This window comes from Theropithecus gelada, chromosome 5, assembly GCF_003255815.1.
Source record: "Theropithecus gelada isolate Dixy chromosome 5, Tgel_1.0, whole genome shotgun sequence".
NCBI classification, from domain to species: Eukaryota; Metazoa; Chordata; class Mammalia; order Primates; family Cercopithecidae; genus Theropithecus; species Theropithecus gelada.
Genome location: NC_037672.1, coordinates 14,194,804 through 14,215,364, shown reverse-complemented (window position 1 = coordinate 14,215,364; position 20,561 = coordinate 14,194,804). Strand labels below are relative to the sequence as shown.

The 20,561-nt window shown below is 41.0% G+C and overlaps 1 protein-coding gene across 1 annotated transcript in view; it reads right to left on the bottom strand.

Annotated features, from left to right (window-relative positions):
• The window catches only part of C1QTNF7 (C1q and TNF related 7), a 104,757-nt gene extending 85,587 nt beyond the window's left edge, over positions 1-19,170 (bottom strand). The window contains exon 1 of the mRNA XM_025386103.1: positions 18,900-19,170. Within this exon, the coding sequence (XP_025241888.1) occupies positions 18,900-18,912 (13 nt within the window). The 5' untranslated portion in view covers positions 18,913-19,170. The remainder of the gene's footprint in view (positions 1-18,899) is intronic.
• Between the last annotated feature and the right edge of the window lie 1,391 nt (positions 19,171-20,561).

Below are 20,561 nucleotides of genomic sequence, written 5' to 3'. Positions count from 1 at the left end.
AAAACTGGATAGCCATATGCAGAAAACTGAAACTGGACCCCTTCCTTACATCTTATACAGAAATTAACTCAAGGTGGGTTAAAGACTTAAATGTAAGACCTAACAACATAAAAATCCTAGAAGAAAGCCTAGGCAATACCATTCAGGACATAGGCATGGGCAAAGACTTCATGACTAAAACACCAAAAACAATGGTAACAAAAGCCAAAATTGACAAATGTGATCTAATTAAACTAAAGAGCTTCTGCACAGCAAAAGAAACTATCATCAGAGTGAACAGGCAACCCACAGAATGGGAGAAATTTTTGCAATCTATCCATCTGACAAAGGGATAATATCCAGAATATACAAGGAACTTAAATTTACAAAAACAAACAAACAAACAAAAAACAAACAAACAACCTTATCAAAAAGTGGGTGAAGGATATGAACAGACAATTCTCAAAGGAGACATTTATGCAGCCAACAAACATATGAAAAAAAGCTCCTTGTCACTGGTTATTAGAGAAATGCAACTCAAAACCGCAATGAGATACCATCTCACGCCAGTTAGAATGGCAATTGTTAAAAAGAAAGGAAACAACAGATGCTGGAGAGGATGTAGAGAAATAGGAATGCTTTTACACTGTTGGTAGGAGTGTAAATTAGTTCAACCATTGTGAAATACAGTGTAGTGATTCCTCAAGGATCTAGAACCAGAAATACCATTTGACCCAGCAATCTCATTACTGGGTATAGACCCAAATGATTGTAAAACATTCTACTATAAAGACACATGCACACATATGGTTATTACAGCACTATTCACAATAGCAAAGACTTGGAACCAACCCAAATGCCCATCAATGATTGACTGGATAAAGAAAATGTGGCACACATACACCATGGAATACTAGGCAGCCATAAAAAAGGATGAGTTCATGTCCTTTGCAGGGACATGGATGAAGCTAGAAACCATCATTCTCAGCAAACTAACACAGGAACAGAAAACCAAACACTGCATGTTCTCACTCGTAAGAGGGTGTTGAACAATGAGAACACAGGGACACAGGGAGGGGAATATCACACACTGTGGCCCATCATGGGGTTAGGGCCTAGGGGAGGGATAGCATTAGGAGAAATACCTAATGTAGATGGCGGGTTGATGGGTGCAGCAAACCACCACGGCACATGTCTACCTATGTAACAAACCTGCATGTTCTGTACATGTATCCTAGAACTTAAAGTATATTAAAAAAAAGAAACGGAAAACAAACAAACAAAAACCATTCCAAGCCTGGACAACTTGGTGAGACCCTGTCTCTACAAAAGAATAAAAATATTAGCCAGGCATGGTGGCATGGGCCTGTAGTCCTAGTTACTTGGGAAGCTGAGGATTGTTTGAGCCCAGGAGTTAGAAGCTGCAGTGAGCTATGACTGGGCCACTGCACTCCAGCTTGGACAACGTAGTGATACCCTGTCTTTTAAAAACAAATCAACAAACAAAATATTGTTGCTATTTTTTGAGCATTACAGAGGGCTTGGAACTGGGCAAAGGGCTTTTAGGGCTTTTGTTAAAGCTGCTGCTCCAGCTTTCTACCCACCAGTCCAACCCACCAGACCTCTCCAAAGACCAGCAACCACACGGTTAATGCCTTGCATGGCAGGGGACTTTCCTCACCAGCTCCAGCCTCTTTCTGATTGATGGACTCCTGTGCACGTGATCTCAGTTAATTCTTACCATCCCTTTAAGAGTTGTCTTTATAATCCACATTTTTTTTTTGATGAGAAAAGTAAGCTTTGGAGAACATGCACAACTAGCAAGTGCCTGAATGGTGGTCTGAGCCACCTCTCCAGTGGTTTCACCGTGCACGATCTCAGTATCTATGACAACTTGCAAATTGCTAGTCCTTGTTAGCAGACTTGCAGCAAAATTGATCCGCTGCTTAGTTTGAGATTTAACACATGATCCATATTAGTTGCTATTATTTAAAAATTGGGCAATTTCACATAGAAATCTCTATTTCTGACTTCTCCTATGGCAGCAGATGAGGGGGCAGTAGCTGGTGCCCTCTTCATGTGAGTCACATGAGGTTTACTTCCTCAGGTCTTCACCCAGCCCACAGCATTCATTTGCATCTCCCGCCTGGCTCTGCCTGCATTGATTTATGGTCCTGCTCACTGCTGTGTCAGCTCCTTACTTTGAGTAAGATGCTGTCATGTACTATTTCCTCAGATCCTCATGTTTCTATTACTGTTCTGCAACTGAGCAAACTTGTCCAAGGTCACATGGCTAATGAGTGCCCTCAGGTTGAATCCTAGTTCCGTGGCACAGCCTTCTTGAATTTTTACAACTGGTAAACAGCCTGGACCCATTAATCCCCCAAAGCGCACCCTGGCTAGGATATTCCCAATGCAAGAATCCTGTGGTGAAACATGCATATATGAGCAGGAAGGGGGTGAGGCAACATGTCTAAAGAAAATTGTCCTTAAAGTATTGGCCAAGGTCAAGTGAACCCTTCCCATTCTGTTGTTTTTGTCTGGGAGCCCATAATGTAAATTTATGTCTTGTAGCATTAGGAAAAAAAAATCTTACTTTTTCCCTCTGATCACTGTGTCTTTGCTTCCTGAGGTCAACATGTGTGTAGTGTGGGGCCTCTTTTATCGTGTGTTCTTCCCTGGAAGATTTCCTGGAATTCACTCAATGTTCTCATGACATTTCCACATCAAAGGCCAGGGATTTAGACCATCCAATGTGAACCACATTGGGCAGAGCACAGGCAGCCTAGAGATGCTGCTTCCTCTAAATGGCTTTCCGGAACCCAGAACAGAGCGCAGCCGAGCTCAAATGACACGCAGAGCCTCAGAACAGCCATGACCCTCAGATGTCATGGGATACTTCTGAGGAGAGTTCCCCATCTGGCCTCCCCACGTCCAGTCCCTCCCCTACACATGGTCAGCTTTGTCTTCCTAAAACTCTGCTTTCCACATGTCTGTCTCAATCAAAACCCTTTGATGGAATCCCATTTCCTTCAGAGTAAGGTCAAAATTACTTCTCCTGTATTCTTTTATCCAACCCTTTACCTAACTACTTTCCTTCCAGAACATTCTTCACTGACCAAACAGGGCTACTTGGCATTCACCAAAGACTCTGTGTGAGTCTTTCCTTTCCTGTTCCCAAATTTACGCAAGTCCTCCCGTTCCTTCAGACCCTGTTCATCCTTCTGTCCCATGAGGTGTGAGACCTCTGAGCCTCATGTACCCTAGTTGGAGAACAGGTTTGGGTGAGGACTAAGTGCGCACAGCCAGCCTTCCACACAGCAGCCTTGGGGGAGAAGGTGGCGCCTCTTCCCTGAGATCCATGAATACTGCAGTGCACCTTGACTGAAGCTTTAGATTACCACAACACATTTGCTTCCAATTTTCAAGGGTTAGAATAGATCAGGGCCTCTAGAGTCATTGTATGATAAATTTCTTTTTTAAAAGTCTTCAAAGATTCATAAGTTCATTAATTTAAACACATTTTAAACAAGGAGTTTCAGCCTCATTTTCCACCTCATATCTTGCCCTACATGCTTGCCGTATTGTCCAGATTTTTTTTTTTTTAATCTTCCTCAGCCTCTCTTTCTTTCTGGGTGAAATGGAAATAATACCAACATTGAGGGGTAATTGGAAGAATGACCAAACGAGTTAGTTGTCCCACTCCCAGTTAGGACCCAGGGCACAAGCCAGACACACAGTGCACACTAAGAAAACGCCCCTCTTGACACAAACAAATGGAAGAACATACCATGCTAATGGATAGGAAGAATCAAAATTGTGAAAAAGGCCATACTGCCCAAGGTAATTTAGAGATTCAATGCCATCCCCATTAAGCTACCAATGACTTTCTTCACAGAATTGGAAAAAAGTGCTTTAAAGTTCATATGGAACCAAAAAAGAGCCCACATTGCCAAGACAATCCTAAGCCAAAAGAACAAAGCTGGAGGCATCATGCTACCTGACTTCAAACTATACTACAAGGTTACAGTAATCAAAACAGCATGGTACTGGTACCAAAACAGATATAGACCAATGGAACAGAACAGAGCCCTCAGAAATAATACCACACATCTACAGCCATCTGATCTTTGACAAACCTGACAAAAACAAGAAATGGGGAAAGGATTCCCTATTTAATAAATGGTGCTGGGGAAATTGGCTAGCCATAAGTAGAAAGCTGAAACTGGATCCTTTCCTTACTCTTTATATGAAAATTAATTCAAGATGGATTAGAGACTTAAATGTTAGACCTAAAACCATAAAAACCCTAGAAGAAAACCTAGGTAATACCATTCAGGACATAGGCATGGGCAAGGACTTCATGTGTAAAACAGCAAAAGCAATGGCAACAAAAACCAAAATTGACAAATGGTATCTAATTAAACTAAAGAGCTTCTGCACAGCAAAAGAAGCTACCATCAGAGTGAACAGGCAACCTGCAGAATGGGAGAAAATTTTTGTAATCTACTCATCTGACAAAGGGCTAATATCCAGAACCTACAAAGAACTCAAACAAATTTACAAGAAAAAAACAACCCCATCAAAAAGTGGGCAAAGGATATGAACAGACACTTCTCAAAAGAAGACATTCATACAGCCAACAGACACATGAAAAAATGCTCATCATCACTCGCCATCAGAGAAATGCAAATCGAAACCACAATGAGATACCATCTCACACCAGTTAGAATGGCAATCATTAAAAAATCAGGAAACAACAGGTGCTGGAGAGGATGTGAAGAAACAGGAACACTTTTACACTGTTGGTGAGACTGTAAACTAGTTCAACCACTATGGAAAACAGTATGGCGATTCCTCAAGGATCTAGAACTAGAAATACCATTTGACCCAGCCATCCCATTACTGGGTATATACCCAAAGGATTATAAATCATGCTGCTATAAAGACACATGCACACGTATGTTTATTGCAGCACTATTCACAATAGCAAAGACTTGGAATCAACCCAAATGTCCATCAGTGACAGACTGGATTAAGAGAATGTGGCACATATACACCATGGAATACTATGCAGCCATAAAAAAGGATGAGTTCATGTCCTTTGTAGGGACATGGATGCAGCTGGAAACCATCATTCTCAGCAAACTATCGCAAGAACAGAAAACCAAACACTGCATGGTCACACTCATAGGTGGGAATTGAACAATGAGATCACTTGGACACAGGAAGGGGAACATCACACACTGGGGCCTATTGTGGGGAGGGGTGAGTGGGGAGAGCTAGCATTAGGAGATATACCTAATGTAAATGATGACTTAATGGGTGCAGCACACCAACATGGCACAAGTATACATATGTAACAAACCTGCACGTTGTGCACATGTACCCTAGAACTTAAAGTATAATATTAAAATAATAATAATAATAAAAGAAAATGGCCCTCTTTCTTTTCTTCTGATGACTTTTATAACCAATTAGGGACATCAGAGATGGCAGCCTTGCCCACATCTTCACAGACTCCCTGGACCGATTTGGTCTGAGACACAAGTTCTATTTGAGGTATTTGTGTTTTATGGGTGTGTCACATGGCTCCTCTCAAATTTTTGTTAGACTAGCTTTTGAAGAAAATCTGAAAATACGAGCTGAAAGAAAAATGCTCAGACAATCCTCCCTTTTATGGGTATGTTGGCAATTTGTCTGTCCAAACTAAACAGTCTCTGTTATGGTCTTACCGAACTTGATTCCTAAAGAATCTAAAACTTGTCCTGGAATGAACTTGAAGGCCAGTTTCTTTTAAAATACAATACTATTTTTTTAAAAAAGGCAACACAAAATGTCACTGGCTTTTTAAAGTGGAGATTGCACCAGCAATTTCCAAGATTTGAGACCTTTTTATTGGGAGAGAAAATTTTGCTCACTCCCCCATCTCGGTACAAAGGATAACTAATTCTAATAACTACAGTCTGCACACCAAATGGAAATCATCTCATTGACACAGATTATGCAGCTATTTGGAGCTAATATGGTATTTTTATTAGATTTCATTCTTTTCTAAGCTAATATTCCAGAAATCAAAGCAGCCTTCTGGATCATGCATACCTGGATATATTAGGAGGAAAATATTGCTTGCAAATGGACACTAATCAGTTTTTAGGAGTAATCAAGGATATGGAGATTTGATTTCAGCAAAGAAGATGGCCAAATGGGCTGGCGTGTGTGAGATGATTTGGCAGGCAACAGTCGCCAAGGACTACGTGTCCAGGGAAGGAGGAAGGAGTTAGGCAGATGGTGGAGATGAACAGTGCTGAGAATGGCCATTTCTGCCCAAACCCCAATTGCCCTTAGTGCAAGATGCTGCATTCTCTGATTCATGTCAGTTATGAGCAATCCTGATTCTGGCTGTTCCTCCACTACCTTACTGGGCATTTGTGTCAATGATGGCAAATGTCTTGTTTTGCCCACCCAGCACTCTGTGAAACAATCTGATACTTGCTCAAGCCCTTCTGCAACCTGAGGTTTTAGCTGCAGCCTCTGATACATTTTCACTTTTCATTCATTTTATTCAGAGGCCATGGTGTTGGGACATTATCTTTCAGCACACAGCTTTTGTCATTTTACAGGTTTTGGAGGGGGCATGCAGCTCTGCAAGGATTAAATTTTTGTGTTGCATCCATGGTGGCAGACTGAAAAGACTGTGGGTCTTGGGGTCATACAGATCCAGGCTTGAATCCTGGTTTTGCCACTTAATGATTTTGGACAAACTGCCAAACCTCTCTGAATCTCATTTCCTCATCTGAAAAATTTCCTTGTTCTAAAATGGGAAGCAGTCATTTTATAGGATTTTTGTGAGGATGAAGAGACGTATTTAAATGACATTTGACACACAGTGGGAAATTTAATCAATGGCGGTTAAAATGAAATAAATAGTGAGGTGTAGAGCTGCAGCTTGGGCATATTTGGTTAAGATTCTCTGATGAATCTGAACTCATCAGATGAAATCTACTGGGTAGAGGCAAAATTTTCTCATCATTTTCCAAAATTTAAATTGCAAACTTTCAAGATACAGTAGATGCACCTTTGGTTCAAATACGCTTAGGCCTCCCATACTCTAAAAACAAATTATGTTGCCTTGCTAACTCCTCAGGCTATCTTCCTCTCTCTTTCCTTCCAGATTGTTCTATGTTTGTTGAAGGACTAAGTAACATTTAGTGTAGACTTTCCCTAGCCACTAACTCCTTCCTTTCACAGCCTGACTTCTATTTATTCAACTCTCCTGAAAAGCCTCTGCAAAGTCTAGAAAGTTACAGACATCCTCACGCTGTTCACACAGTATGCAGCCTTATCAGCTCTGCAGCTTTCCACACCATTGGCCGCTGTTTCCCCTAAAACTGTGGTTCTCAACATCGGCTGCATATTAGAATCCTCTGAGGAGCTTTAAAAAAATTATTCACACCTGAGTTCTACCCCCCAGAGATTCTGATGTAATAGTCTGGGCGCCGCTTGGGCTTTGGGACTTTTCCCTGGTTGATCATTAAGGTGCAGCCATGGTTGAGAAACAGCTAAAATTCCCACTCTCCTTTATTTATGTAATATTGCAATGCTCTGTTTCTCCTACTTGCCAAATGGCTTCTTTTGAATCTTTTTCAGGATCTCAGTCAAAACTCGTTTAGGATGTTCTTTCGAGTAGTAAAAGATGCAAATCTTATAATTAAGGCAACTTTTAGTTTTAGTTGTTACTATGGTGTTGTTAAAGAAAAGCTAAAATGTGTGTTTAATTAGAAAGCTTACCTAATGTATGCTCATGCTAGATGGCTACGGAGGAGAAGAAAAGTGAGGAAAGAAGGAAGGATGAAAGGGAGGGAAGAAGACAGAAAAGAAAATCTTATATTTTATAATTTTAACAATACTCTGCATATCTAATGCTTTCTTTTCTGTTTCACTTCCATAAAAGAAACAGCAATTTTAATATTAGCTATGATTTGTAGAACACCATATTATCTCACTTAATCCTCACAAAAACTCTAATGAGATGGATACTATTATCTTCATTTTTTATAGCAAGGAAATGGAGTTGAGAAGTTGCCCAAGGGCATGAGCCTGGAAACTGAAGGCTGGGATTTTAATCCAGGTTGACTGGGACTTCAGAGTCAGCCTACATTTTGCTACCCTTTTGGATTAGAATCCTAAGTAATTAACATCAAATCTTGGGAAATTACTTCAAACATCTTACCCAAAGGAGATATTCAAATACCTGAAATCAGTCTCCTATTTCCCATTAGTTTTTCTTTCTCCAGGACAGCTATCCTGAGGTCCTGCAACTATTCTTCATGTGCTTTGGTTTTAATAGATTTCTTATGCTTGGACACCCACACTCTCTCTGGTTCAGCTTGATAATGGCCCTATTAACATGTGGTGTCCCTAGTCCAATATAGCAATGACAGTCTTAGTCATTAACCAACTAAGGAAAAGGGCTGGGTCAAAACGAAATAGAGAATTTGTGGTGGTGGTTAAATTTCTATGTTCAGGAGAAAGTGTTAGAAGAAAAGGACTAGATTTCCACTGAGAGGGAGTGGCCAGAGATGGAGAGAGGAATTCATCTGCAGATCTCAGAGGTCAGGCAATGGTGACGGGGGGAAGAAAATGAGTAACTTTACAGGGGAAAGAAAATGACTAACTTTAGGAAAAAGTGAAGAAAGATTCAGAATTCTTTTTTCCTTCCTTCCTTCCTTCCTTCCTTCCTTCCTTCCTTCCTTCCTTCCTTCCTTCCTTCCTTCCTTCCTTCCTTCCTTCCTCCCTCCCTCCCTCCTACCCTCCCTCCCTTCCTTCTCCCTTCCCTCCTTCCTTCCCTCCCTCCCTCCATTCTTTCCTCCTTCCCTCACTTCCTTCCTTCCACCGTCCTTCCCTCCCTCCCTCCCTTCTTTCCTCCTTCCCTCCCTTCCTTCTTTCCTGCTTGCCTGCCTTCCTTCCTTCCTCTCTCCCTCCTTCCCTCATTTCCTCTCTCCCTCCCTCCCTCCCTTGCTCTCTCCCTTCCTTCCTCCTTTCCTCCCTTCTTTCCTCCCTCCCTGCCTTCCTTTTAGCTAACATTTTTCTCCTACAAACCATCCAGCTGTAGCTTGATTCTGTCTGTATTCAGTGAGCTTTCTGATTAACTAAGAGTTACAGATTTCCTTTAGCAACACCCTAGCAACAGCTTCAACTATAAATTGCCTTCCTTATGAGACTTGTATTCTTTACTACACAAAACATCTTTCTAAATAGGATTTCAGTGAAGTCTGAGCACAATACAGCAGTGGATGTTCAGTGAGAGATTAATGGATGCTGAAAATCAAATAGATATGGGGAAAAACATTTGTTCCAAGGCAAGACCCGGGTCAAGGAAAAGAAAAGGAATTCATTTTCTCTCCTTTGGTCCTTTACCCAGAGCTCAAGAGAGAATACATGGGTCACTTTAAGTCTGCAAAGGCTCTGAGTCTGGCTGCCAGGAAGTGAAATTTCACACTCAATCATTATAACCAGATTGGTCCTTGTGGTTCACATATTTAGTTCCTCCTCCTCCTCATGTCATGGCTTTGCTTTTCTGTTTCCATTTAAACTGCTTTATTTTGCATATTTCTTTCATTTTGCCTCAAATCCTGTGTAGAAAGAGCAAACTGAAATGCATGCAGTTTCTACTATATCCCCGGCACTGTGCTAGGCCCTTCGGTTATCTGGGGTCATATATAATGCAGAAAATAAAGCATAAATGTAAAGAAAAAAAGAATTTAGAATGAGTGGGAGGTGAGTGTACAAAAAAGATGAAGAGAGAGGAAAGGGGTGTGGATTCTCCGTAGAAGGGGCCAACGGGGAATGAAGATTTAAATTTTCCAAGAAGAGCCTGGAGAATCATTGTCACCCCAATTTGCTTCACTCTGGGGAAATGTGCAGAAATTTACATTTTACATTTCCTCCTCCAGTCCTGTGTGGCAAGAGACTTAAGGAGACTGGCTCTGTTGGCAAGGAGATTACATATTCTTTTAAGTATGTGTCACTTCTAACTGATGGCAGACTTTGGGTCTCATGTGTAAAATAGGAGTAAACCTAGTACCACCTTCTAGGGGTGTTGGGAGGATGGAATGAGGGTTTACCTGCAACTGTGCCTTCTGTGTAGTGAGTGTGCTCTGCTGTCTAGTTTTACTTTAGAGCACTGTGCATGCCTGTGCATGTTGATTTAGGACATAGGTGTTGAATGACAAAGGCTCTTGAGGTTTCCCACACAGCAAGAAAATGGTAATTCCTTTTATGTCTCTAGATTATATTAGTTTGAACCATATGACATTGGCATTTCTATAGGTCAAAAACAGCAAGGATTTTAAGAATAGAAGCATTTCACATAAAACTGTCCAGATGTATGAGTTTTCCTGAAAAATCTGAAGACCTGGCCCCAGTGGGCCATATTGCCCCAAGGACACCATGCATTGCAGTGACTGCCCACTTTAGGTAAGGCATGCAACCTAAGTCTCCGGGGTCTCTGCCCTGCCTATTTACTGATGGGCATTTCCTGCTTGGTCTTGCAGATTTAGATGAGAGCCCCTGACTTAGTGTATTGCCTGGAGCTACACTAATGTCTTGCTGATAACATATCCCTGAGGAATGCTGGCAAAGGCATGAAGGCAGCAATAAAGAATTGTGTGAGCAAATGGCAAGTACAAATCATTCCAAACCAAACATCCCAGGCCTTGAATAATCAAAGCAAGTCAGGGAGAGGCAGTTTGGACTTTGCTTGTCACTCTGCTTTGACAGCATTGTGGAAATACTTTCATCTCCACTGAAATTTTCTCCTTTGACATGTTTACACCCACATGCAAATCCATTCACTAAGTACTTAGTGTGTTTTTATTCCTTTTGCTTGTACTTTTCTTTTTAATCCCCCACTGGATATCAATTTCTCCATGGAGAGGAAATCCCCCATAGCAAAGAGGCAAAGAGAAAGATTAGCTGACCCACCAAATATATTGGGCTTCTAAAGTAACTATCTTCTAGCTTGCAAATATAATATCTCATTTAATACTTCTAATGAGTCCAGTGGAACAGATATATATTATTACCATTATCAATGATGAGCAAACAGAGCTCAGAGAACTAGAGTAACTTAACCGTGATTACACAACCAGAAAGGGCTAGGGCTGGAACTGGCACTTTTTAGTTAACTATGAACTAAAAGAGGCCTTACTGAAAGTTTAAGAAATACTCTCAATGTTTCACTTGGTCTTTTTATGAGATGGGCTTACTAGCAAAGCTGATGCAAATTTAGCATTAAGGAAAATAGTGTGTTTAGATCAGAGAAGGTAATAGTTCCGTACTCTGGGCTGTCAGGCAATATCCAGGGTACAGAGGCCCTGGAAAACATCTGATTCTCCTTTAGACATCACTAATTGAACTCTGTACACCTTCCTGCTAACTCCAGATTGGGTTCAGATTCTTTTCAGTACAGGGCTTCAGGCAGCCACTATCCATCCCAGAACATCCATATGGAGTTGGCACAAGTTGTGAAAATCATCTGAAATTTGATGAGCAAGTCTGGGTGTCTGTTTCAAGAGGGGCATGCATATCCTAGGTGAACCACAGGGTTTCTGGGGAAAGTCCTCCCTATAAGCACAGGAAGACCCTGGGAGAAGGCCAGGAAGGCAGATGATGAGAGTCTTCAAGCATTTAAAATGCCAGAGGAAAGATGACTTTTTCTTGCTACTTCTAAAAGCAGAGCAAAGATCAGAATGTGAGATGTTAAGAAGGATCAGGTTCTGGCATAATAAAGAACTTTCTGGTGACCAGTGGTGTATTAACGGAAGGAACGGCCTTATGAAGTATGAGTGTTTTGCTGCTGCTGGCATTGAAGCTGAAGGTGAGATCGGTAGCTTGGATAAACTCTAAAAGTCTGTCTGGACACCATTCCATCTCAGTCCCAAGGACAAACAGGAGGACAATGAACACATTTTTGTTATATTTAAGAGCCTGGCACATAAATTGTCTTCAAGAAATGGGAGTCTTTCTTTACATCTCTAGATTATATTGGAATCATATAAAGTTGCCATTGTTTTGCAGGTAATAAAGTGGTTGAAGGTTAGAAACTTTATACATTCACATAAAGTCAAGAGAATGAACTCAGATTCCTGTTGCATAAGGAAGAAGGATACCCAAGAGACAGTGAAGAGTTCACTACGAGTTGGTACTGGGAATATGGAGGAGAGTGGTAGGAACAGAGATGGACAAGGAAGGCAGTCAAGAAGCAGCTCCTTCAAAGGCTCCTGGGGCCATGTCAAGGAATATGGTCTTTATTATGAAGGAAAGGAGGGAATGCTAATAATGATCTGGGAAATTGATAGATACAGCTGTGATGAAATGGATTGGTAATTCTGATACATTCAAAGAATCCCTTAATAAGATTCCACTGTGGTCAAATTAGATTTTTAGAAAGGAATGGGATTAAAATGACTTCATAAAAAGTCTTTCTACATAATTTAATGGTGCAAGAAAGAAACCAGAAAAAATTACCAATTTAAGAGAGTAAGCTGTTTGGGGCATGTTAGCTGTTGGAAAGGCCACCAATGAATGTTTTTATGACAGCTCTCAAAATACTGTCATAGTATGTGTGGTAGGATGTGTTTTGAGGCAACGACATGAGCCATGGCTTTATGTCACTGGTAACACATGAAGGCCCTAAAACTGCCAATATTTAATACTAATCTATAATTAGTCTTAATTAATTAGAACCAATTAATAATTCATTAATTAGAACCAGTTTTCTCTCCTCTACTTGGAGATGGAAGACAGACAAACATGTATTGAAGTTTGAGCTGTCTTCTAACCCTCTAGCTTTAGACAAAGTACTTTATTTCTCACCCCACAACCTTGCGGATGAGCAGTGAGATGGGGTAATAAACCATTCTTTGGGTTCATTACTATATCTAACAAAGCCATACTAAGTTTTCAGCAAAATAAATTTCATTAAGAAATCCTCTATTTAAAATACATTTTAGTTGGAAATAATGACTGAAGGATTAGGCAAAAATAGAACTCCAGATCGCTAAATAGAAAATAAAAAAATCCTTTCCGAGAGTCCTGGTGGCAGTGTGGAAAGGGTGCAGGTTTTAAAGACCGGCATTATATAAGTTTAAACACCTGCTCCCTCTCTTAGCATGTATAGGATGTTAGGTGAGCTACTTACCTCTCCTCATCTAAACAATAGGGACAAAGAGACAGTATATATAAAGTCCCGGCACACAGTAGGCACTTAATAAAAAGACACTATTAATCTGATTATAATATATGCCTTCTCTGGTGGCAAACTGAGTAACTTTGAAGAAGCCGTTTTATCATCTGTTGGCCACCTATTTTGCTGATGATTATTAAACACCTGTTTGCTGGGTGGCAGAATACCTTATTTAAATATTAATTTATGTGTTGTTTTTCACCTCTGCCTTATCATTTCACAAGTGTTGCCCAGCCTTCTGTATTTCCTTGCTTCAAGGATTTTGCAGAACAGGAAGAGGTTTATTGAAAATAACACTTGCTTTCTTTTCAGAAATTCCAAGCCCAAGAGTATATGCTGGGGAGAGGGGAATGAGACACTCTTGATGGGAGGTTTTCTCACACCTGGAAAGACTGGGGGTCGGTGAATCTGTGAGAAGTAGAAACGGTCACCCTGGCTAGACCTCAGAAGGGAGGGCTGCCTGGTCCTGCTCAGACACCAGGTTCTTGGCCTTGACAGTGACTTTTAGTCCCCAAGCAGGGCTTGAAAGCAGAATCCACAGATTCCAAAGGGAGAGGTCATTTATGAGATAAGACTGGGCATAATTGGTGTGAAGAAATACCTCCCAGGATTTTTGCCTGACCTTAGTGTTAAAGGTGGTGGAGGTAGGAGCCTAAATAGTGTAAGAAACTAAAGTTCCTGCTGGCATAGACTCTATGCCAGATTTATGTTGATTTCAAGAAAATAAAGAAATAGAACATTTCTTGCAGACTTGTGTTTATAAGATTCAGACCTGCTATAGTTGCAAGGCATTGGAAAATCTAAAGATATATTTATGTCTGCTCTCTAAAAGCTTACCACCTATTTGGGAGCTGCAGAAGATCATAAGACACCTACATGAATAACTACCATTCACAGCACTGTGAGATCCTGATATGTCAAAAACTGCAGAAAAAGTTCTCGGTCATGAGAGGTAGACAGTTGAATTTTACAAAAGGCAGATAGCCAGGAGGATGGAAAAAGTTTCTCCCAAAGGAATATATAAAAATGCACCCTCCCCTAATCATTGTGTGCCAATACTATTATTATGTAATTGCTATAGCAGTTAATGCATAAGATTTTGTAGACCCTAACGTTCTTTTGGAAATGTGCCTGCTTGATATGAAAGAGAAGTTTGGAACCTGCTGATTGAATAGGGAACTGTATAGTTTATGATTTCCATAAAAGTGCTTAGAGTGTTATCTTCACAGAGTGTGAGAAGTCAGAGAGACCTCAGAGGTCAACTAGCCCCTCCTACCCTTCCCATTTTACAGGGTTTAAACTGAGGCCCACGTAGAATCTGGATTTACTGAGGTCTGAGGGTTGTCATTTTGAAAGACCATTGAGATGGTCAAAGTCTTGGTGTTAATTGGGCCAGATGTGCACCTCCACTCCTTAACAGCTGTGTGAGCAACCACTGCTGCTGTCTCTTGCCTGGACATATCTAGATTCCTAATTGGAAGTTTAGTCTCTGCCACAGCTGTGCACTGGTTACTCATTCAATTCATTGTTTTCATCACGTTACTTTCTTGTTTACAAACCTAAATGATTACTTCATTAAAAGAAAATCTAAACTTTGTGGTTTGGCATTCAAGGCTTTCTGTGATCTGATTCCAACCAAGTATTCTAAGCTTATCTCCTTCTGCACTATATACATGCACTTTGTCTAGAGGGAAACCTTCCTGCTACTTTCCATGCTGTTCTCTCAGTCTCCTGTGCTTTTGCTCATATTCTCCTCTCTGCCTGGAAGGCCCTTCTCACCAATCCTTATCTATTCTTCAAGGCCAGATTGCATGTTACCTCCTCTGAGGAGTCTTCCCTGGGTGAGGGATACAGAGAATCACATGGACCTGAGTTTGAAACCTTACTCTGCCACTTAGGTCCTGAAAGACTGCAGGCAGGTTACTTAATTTCTCTGGGGCTTAGTTTTCTCATCTGCTAAATGGGTAAGTCTACACCCACCTTGTGACCTGGTTGTAAGATATAAGTGGGTTAATTCTATTGTACTCAGCACAATTCCTTGTATCTGGTAAGTGTCCAAGAATGTGACTAATTATTGGTATTACTCCAGGGACCTGTGATCTTCTTTGAACTTGCATTCACTGTGAGTTCTCTGACATTCTAAATTGCAATATCTAATTTTGCATTTTAGATGTTGGAATGCACATTTTATTTCTGCATTCAATCGGTAGCTCCTTGAAGGTAGGATGCTGTTTTCTTCTAGACTGTCCCTATTGCATTGTCCTTCACCACAGCAGGTCGCCAAACTTAGGCAAAGGCTGACCTTCCAAGTGCAAAAATCCTGAAAACAATTTGCTTTGCTGACACTTTTCCTCCCAAAAGTTGAACATAGTTAAAAAAAAAAAAAAAAGTTAATTTCCTTAGAGATGAGAATCCCAATTGTTGGGCTTCTGTTTCATAGAGATACAGAAGAGAATTTTTTTTTTTTTTTTTTTTTTTTTTTTTTGGTGAAATGACTGGTGGAGATTAGTACATTTCAGTTAAATCTTGGGAAACTTTGATTTAATCCTCCAAGGACATGTGACCTCAACTCACCAGGACAGCTCAACCTCACCATCTTCCAGCATGCATTGGTCTATTTAATACTTCAGAAAAAATGGTTTCGTGGTCAAATGACTTTGGAAAACATTAGATTTTAAGTAATAACCCAATCATGGGAGTCAGTGCACACATTAGCCAACTAAAACATGTGACACTTACTGAGGTAAAGAAACGGGCATTTAGCAACTAATAAGAATAGCTAACATTCTCTAAGCTCTCATTATATGTCAGGCATTTTGATAGTAGACCCTTACACAGACTCTCTAATTTAATCCTCACAATGCCCATAGAAGATAGATATGATTACTATCTTCATTTAACAGATAAAGAAACTGATTGTTTGGATGGGTCCAAGTTCACACGTCATTGAAGGAGCAGAGCTGGCATTTGAAGCCAGATGTTTGTGACCCCTGAGCCAGAGTGCTGATGCACCACGGTGCACAGTTTTCAACATTCCCAAACTTGCCTGACCAGGATATACTTTTGGTTATCCTCCTATTATGATAATAACCCATGAAAGTGCTGTTCATTGCAAGACACTTGGGGGAGTAGAGCCCTGCCACGCCCAAGCTACTTGGCTTATGGGTGCATCCATGGTCTTTGCACCTCTGTGCCTTTGCCCGCCGGGCTCTGACTGGGAACCCCTGGCCCTCTTGGCTCTCTCATGATATTTTACTCATCTTTCAAGGTCTAGTTCAAGTACAGCTTTGTGGGACGCTTCCTTTGATTTCAGCAGGCTGATTTGCAAAGCCCCTCTGTGTTCCTGCCATCTTTCCTATGCTGTTTTTAATGTTTGGTCTGTCTTTGTCAAGGACATGTTCAAACAGCCTTGGTAAAGTATCTGGCACAGAGTGGACACTCGGTTAAGGTTTATTGATTTACCATGGTCTCTTTTTCTAGCCCATCAGCCATTGATCCCTAACCTTGGGGCATTTCAGGTCCAGGTTCACAAACTTGTGGCCCGAAACATGGACTAAGCCTGGCTCACACCCAAAGCTAACACAGCGTGGCTGACACACTCCCGGCAGTTCTTTGGTTAACGCTCTTGTCCCTTGCAGATGCTGCCTTTCTCTCCCAGCCTCTCGGAGGCGAGGAGGTACGATTAGGTCACTGTGGGCCTCTCTCATCAGCGCCCTTTATGGGACAACCCTGACCTGTCCTTTCCAGGGCTCTGTCCAGGTTTCATTACAAAGCCCCCCAGTGACTGCGCCTTAGATGAGTCACCTGGCTTGGGCTTCATTAGCAACCCTAATAGCCTTTTTGTTTTTGTCCTCTTTGGGGCCTTCTGGGGCTCAGGGGTGGGGCCTGGCGGGCCTGGCTTCCAGTGATGCCGCCAGCCTCCATTGGAGCCGGTGAGGAAGTTCGCGCTCCGGCTTCTCAGCAGTCACGTCATGCCACACTGTGCATTTCTCTGCCGCACCCGTCCCCAGGGTGCACTCAGGCGCCATGCAAACGCTGGCCATCCCAGCTCTCAAGCTGCCTGCGATGAGGTCATGGGTGGGGCCCGGAGACCCCACTCCAAATAGGGTGGGGGCTTCCCCGACTGGCCTGGGGATGGGCCGAGAGGACCGGCAAGGAGACAGTAATACTGTGTGTCCAACCTGCTACTCCCTCTCTTAATGTTCTGTGGGCTGGTGTAGATAGAAGTGGAGGGGAAAAGGAGAACAGAAGATTTGGGAAAGAGAAAGATAAGGAATTGGCATTGCGGGTCACTCGCCGCACTAACTATGGCTGGAGAGAGGCAACTGATGGTATCTCCTGATCACTTTGCAAGGAGCCGATCAAGCTGACATCTTGGTTTTCTATAGTGTCCTTCTTACCTAAATCGCTTTCTTATCATTGAGACCATGAGGCAGAGGAAGCCACAACAGTTCACTTTATGTAACTAGAATTTGACACAGAAGGAAAAAAATATTCCAGAAACAGAGAAAGGACTGGTGTAGCAAGAAGACAGAGCCCTCTCAGCCCAAGGGCAGGGTCCCAGGCAGTGCTCACATTGCTCACCCAGGCCTAATGGGTGAGAAATTAACCTTGCTAATGTTTCTGTACCAGTGGATTTTGCAGCCTGAGGTCACCTAAATGTCCCAAACCACTCAAGCTCTGTCAATCCACAGGGTTTTATAACCTTTGCCTGTGAGCACGCATGTGTGCGTGAAGGAATGAATGTGGAGCTGTGATAAAATCTCTGCCTGCTGGAAGAATGTGCAGATTTCTGTGACAATCTGGTTTTTTGCACCTGGAATTGTGCCTCAGAAAGATGGGAACACTGATAACAGAGACATTCTCAGGGAAAATGGAACAACACATCACATATTTATATGCCCCTCCACCTCAACCCACAAGATACTTCTCATGTGACCAATGCACAGAAAAATAAGAAAACATCTTATCCTCGCTGCTCCCTACCTGTGTATGAGGCACAATCGAGAAGGCAAAGTCACCCTATTTAGATAACATTGTCAGCCGACTGTGACTTGAATTAATCAATGTTGGGTTGAACGTTTCATTCTCCCAGGATATATAATATCTGTAACATCCTCCCATGTCAGTTACAAAGGAAAAGACAAATGATTTATTTAACTTTTAAAAACATATTCTGCAAAACAAGTTAATAAGAAGACATAGTAACTGCGCTTAGGAGAATTTTTGGAATGATATTAAAATCTTCCTTGGGAAACATTTCCAAGTTAATAGGAGAGTCACAGCTCCGGAAGTTGAGTTGCACATAACGGGATAAGAAAACATAGATAAACTGACTTTGGCAATAAGTTAGCCTGTCACCACACACTGACAAATGCTACGTTCATCAGATTGGAGATTTTGAAGACTCCGCTTACATTTTCTGAAACCAATGGCATTTTTTATATAGTGAAAGATAGTTAAAGAGGTTCATGCGTCAAGCAGAATAGAAAGTAGGAGAACGCTCTCCTGCGGAGGTTTTCTAACCTCTGATTTATCATTTGTTGACATACTTTTTACAAGTCCCCCCATTTCTTTACAAGGAGCTTTCTTAAGTTCTCCCAGTAAATGTTTTGATGAAGGCCGAACAGGAGGTGAAAAGAGAAAAACTGCAGTGAAAATGGTAGCTTACCTTGTCTGGACATTGCTGGTATCAGACTTTCCCCCAAAACATGAGGCTTTCTTGCTTTGGTTGTCCCATGAATGTAGTCACCATTACAAATTTAAAGCAGAAATATGTGTTTATTATTCAAAGCTGCTCCAAAACAATGCAAAAAATAAGTTGATGAAAAATAAAGTGCTCGTCTGAGCATGAGAATGCATTTGAAGCTTGGAGCTCATGCTGTTGTACGAAGTTTTGCAACTGTCTTTCTCAGTTTAAACAACCTCCCACTCCTTCTCCCAGGCACTTGCCAACTTCTATAATTTAAAGCAACTGCGATCCTTCCCATAATACTCACATTTCAAAGAGCTTAAATATATACACTAGTTAAGAACAAGTAGGAGTGGGTAGTGTTCTTCTGCAATCCCCAGACTGAGGCGAATGAAAAGCAGGGGTCTCAGGTATCTAAACAGTTCTCTTTCTCTCTTTTATCCATTGCTCTTGTTACCATGTTACTTCTAGTTGCTCTGCCTTTTAAAGTGATGCCTAAAGACCAAATAGTATCATGTCACTGGAAGCAAAAAGAGTACACAGGAAAGTTTATGCCCCAACTTATGGAAAAATGATGCTGGTGAAATTATGTTTAAACATCACTTTTGCTAACAGAATTATTTACATGCAATTTGTGCCTAATTTATCTGCATGAAAAATCTAAATTATTATATGCGATTTTTTTTCACAAAAGGGAAAACTGCCTAAAACGATGTTTGCATTGGTCTTATTTTAAACTTTATCTTACATACGAATCATGAACTAGAGAAGACGCTTACTTTGCAGTGTCTGTCTGTGGCTGAATAAATCTTCTGACATTTGATCTGTAACCAGTGTTACAAATGTTATTATTTTTACTGCTTTCCATCAACTGCCACTAAAACACACACACACACACACACACACACACACACGAGCATTTGTGAATTCAAATTATAGCCAACTTACAGTGTGATCAACTGAAAATGGTGATATGAAAAATATTTGATAGTATATCTCAAAACAGATCTTGCTTAGTACCTGATAGATAACAGGTGCTCAAAAAATACTGAATAAATAAAGTATTGCATATGTTCACACCAACCAACAGTTTTGACAATTTTGGTTTGCGTACATGTTCCCATTAGAGATGGTTAATATGTCAAAGCTTGTATAGAAGTAAACATAAGACAATACATACCTTTGCCAGGCATACATTAATGAATAGTTATGATGTATTAAAGTTTCCTAAATGAATTGAAAACATCAGTTAAATAAACAGACCAATTAGTAGATAATAGAAATATTGACATGGGCATAATCTATTAAATATGTTCACCATGCAAAGTTATGCAAACAAGTTTCAGGAAACAAACCTCATTCATTATTTCAAAAACTACAGCTTCTTTTCCGCTATGTTTTCTGAGTCACCTAAAATAACTATTATGCAATGGGCAGAGGATAATACCTCTGATTTTAATAGTGCAAAGAAAGAAAGGATTGAAAACTACAAGGAAACGTTCAAGTTTTAGGTGTTATTTGCTTTGAATGCAGAGAAAAGATGGAGTCTATTTTCACTCTAACTTCCACTGAGGAGAGATTTGCAGGCACTAGCACGTGTAGTGTCATAGACCTGAACTCAGATCCTGGATTTACCACATT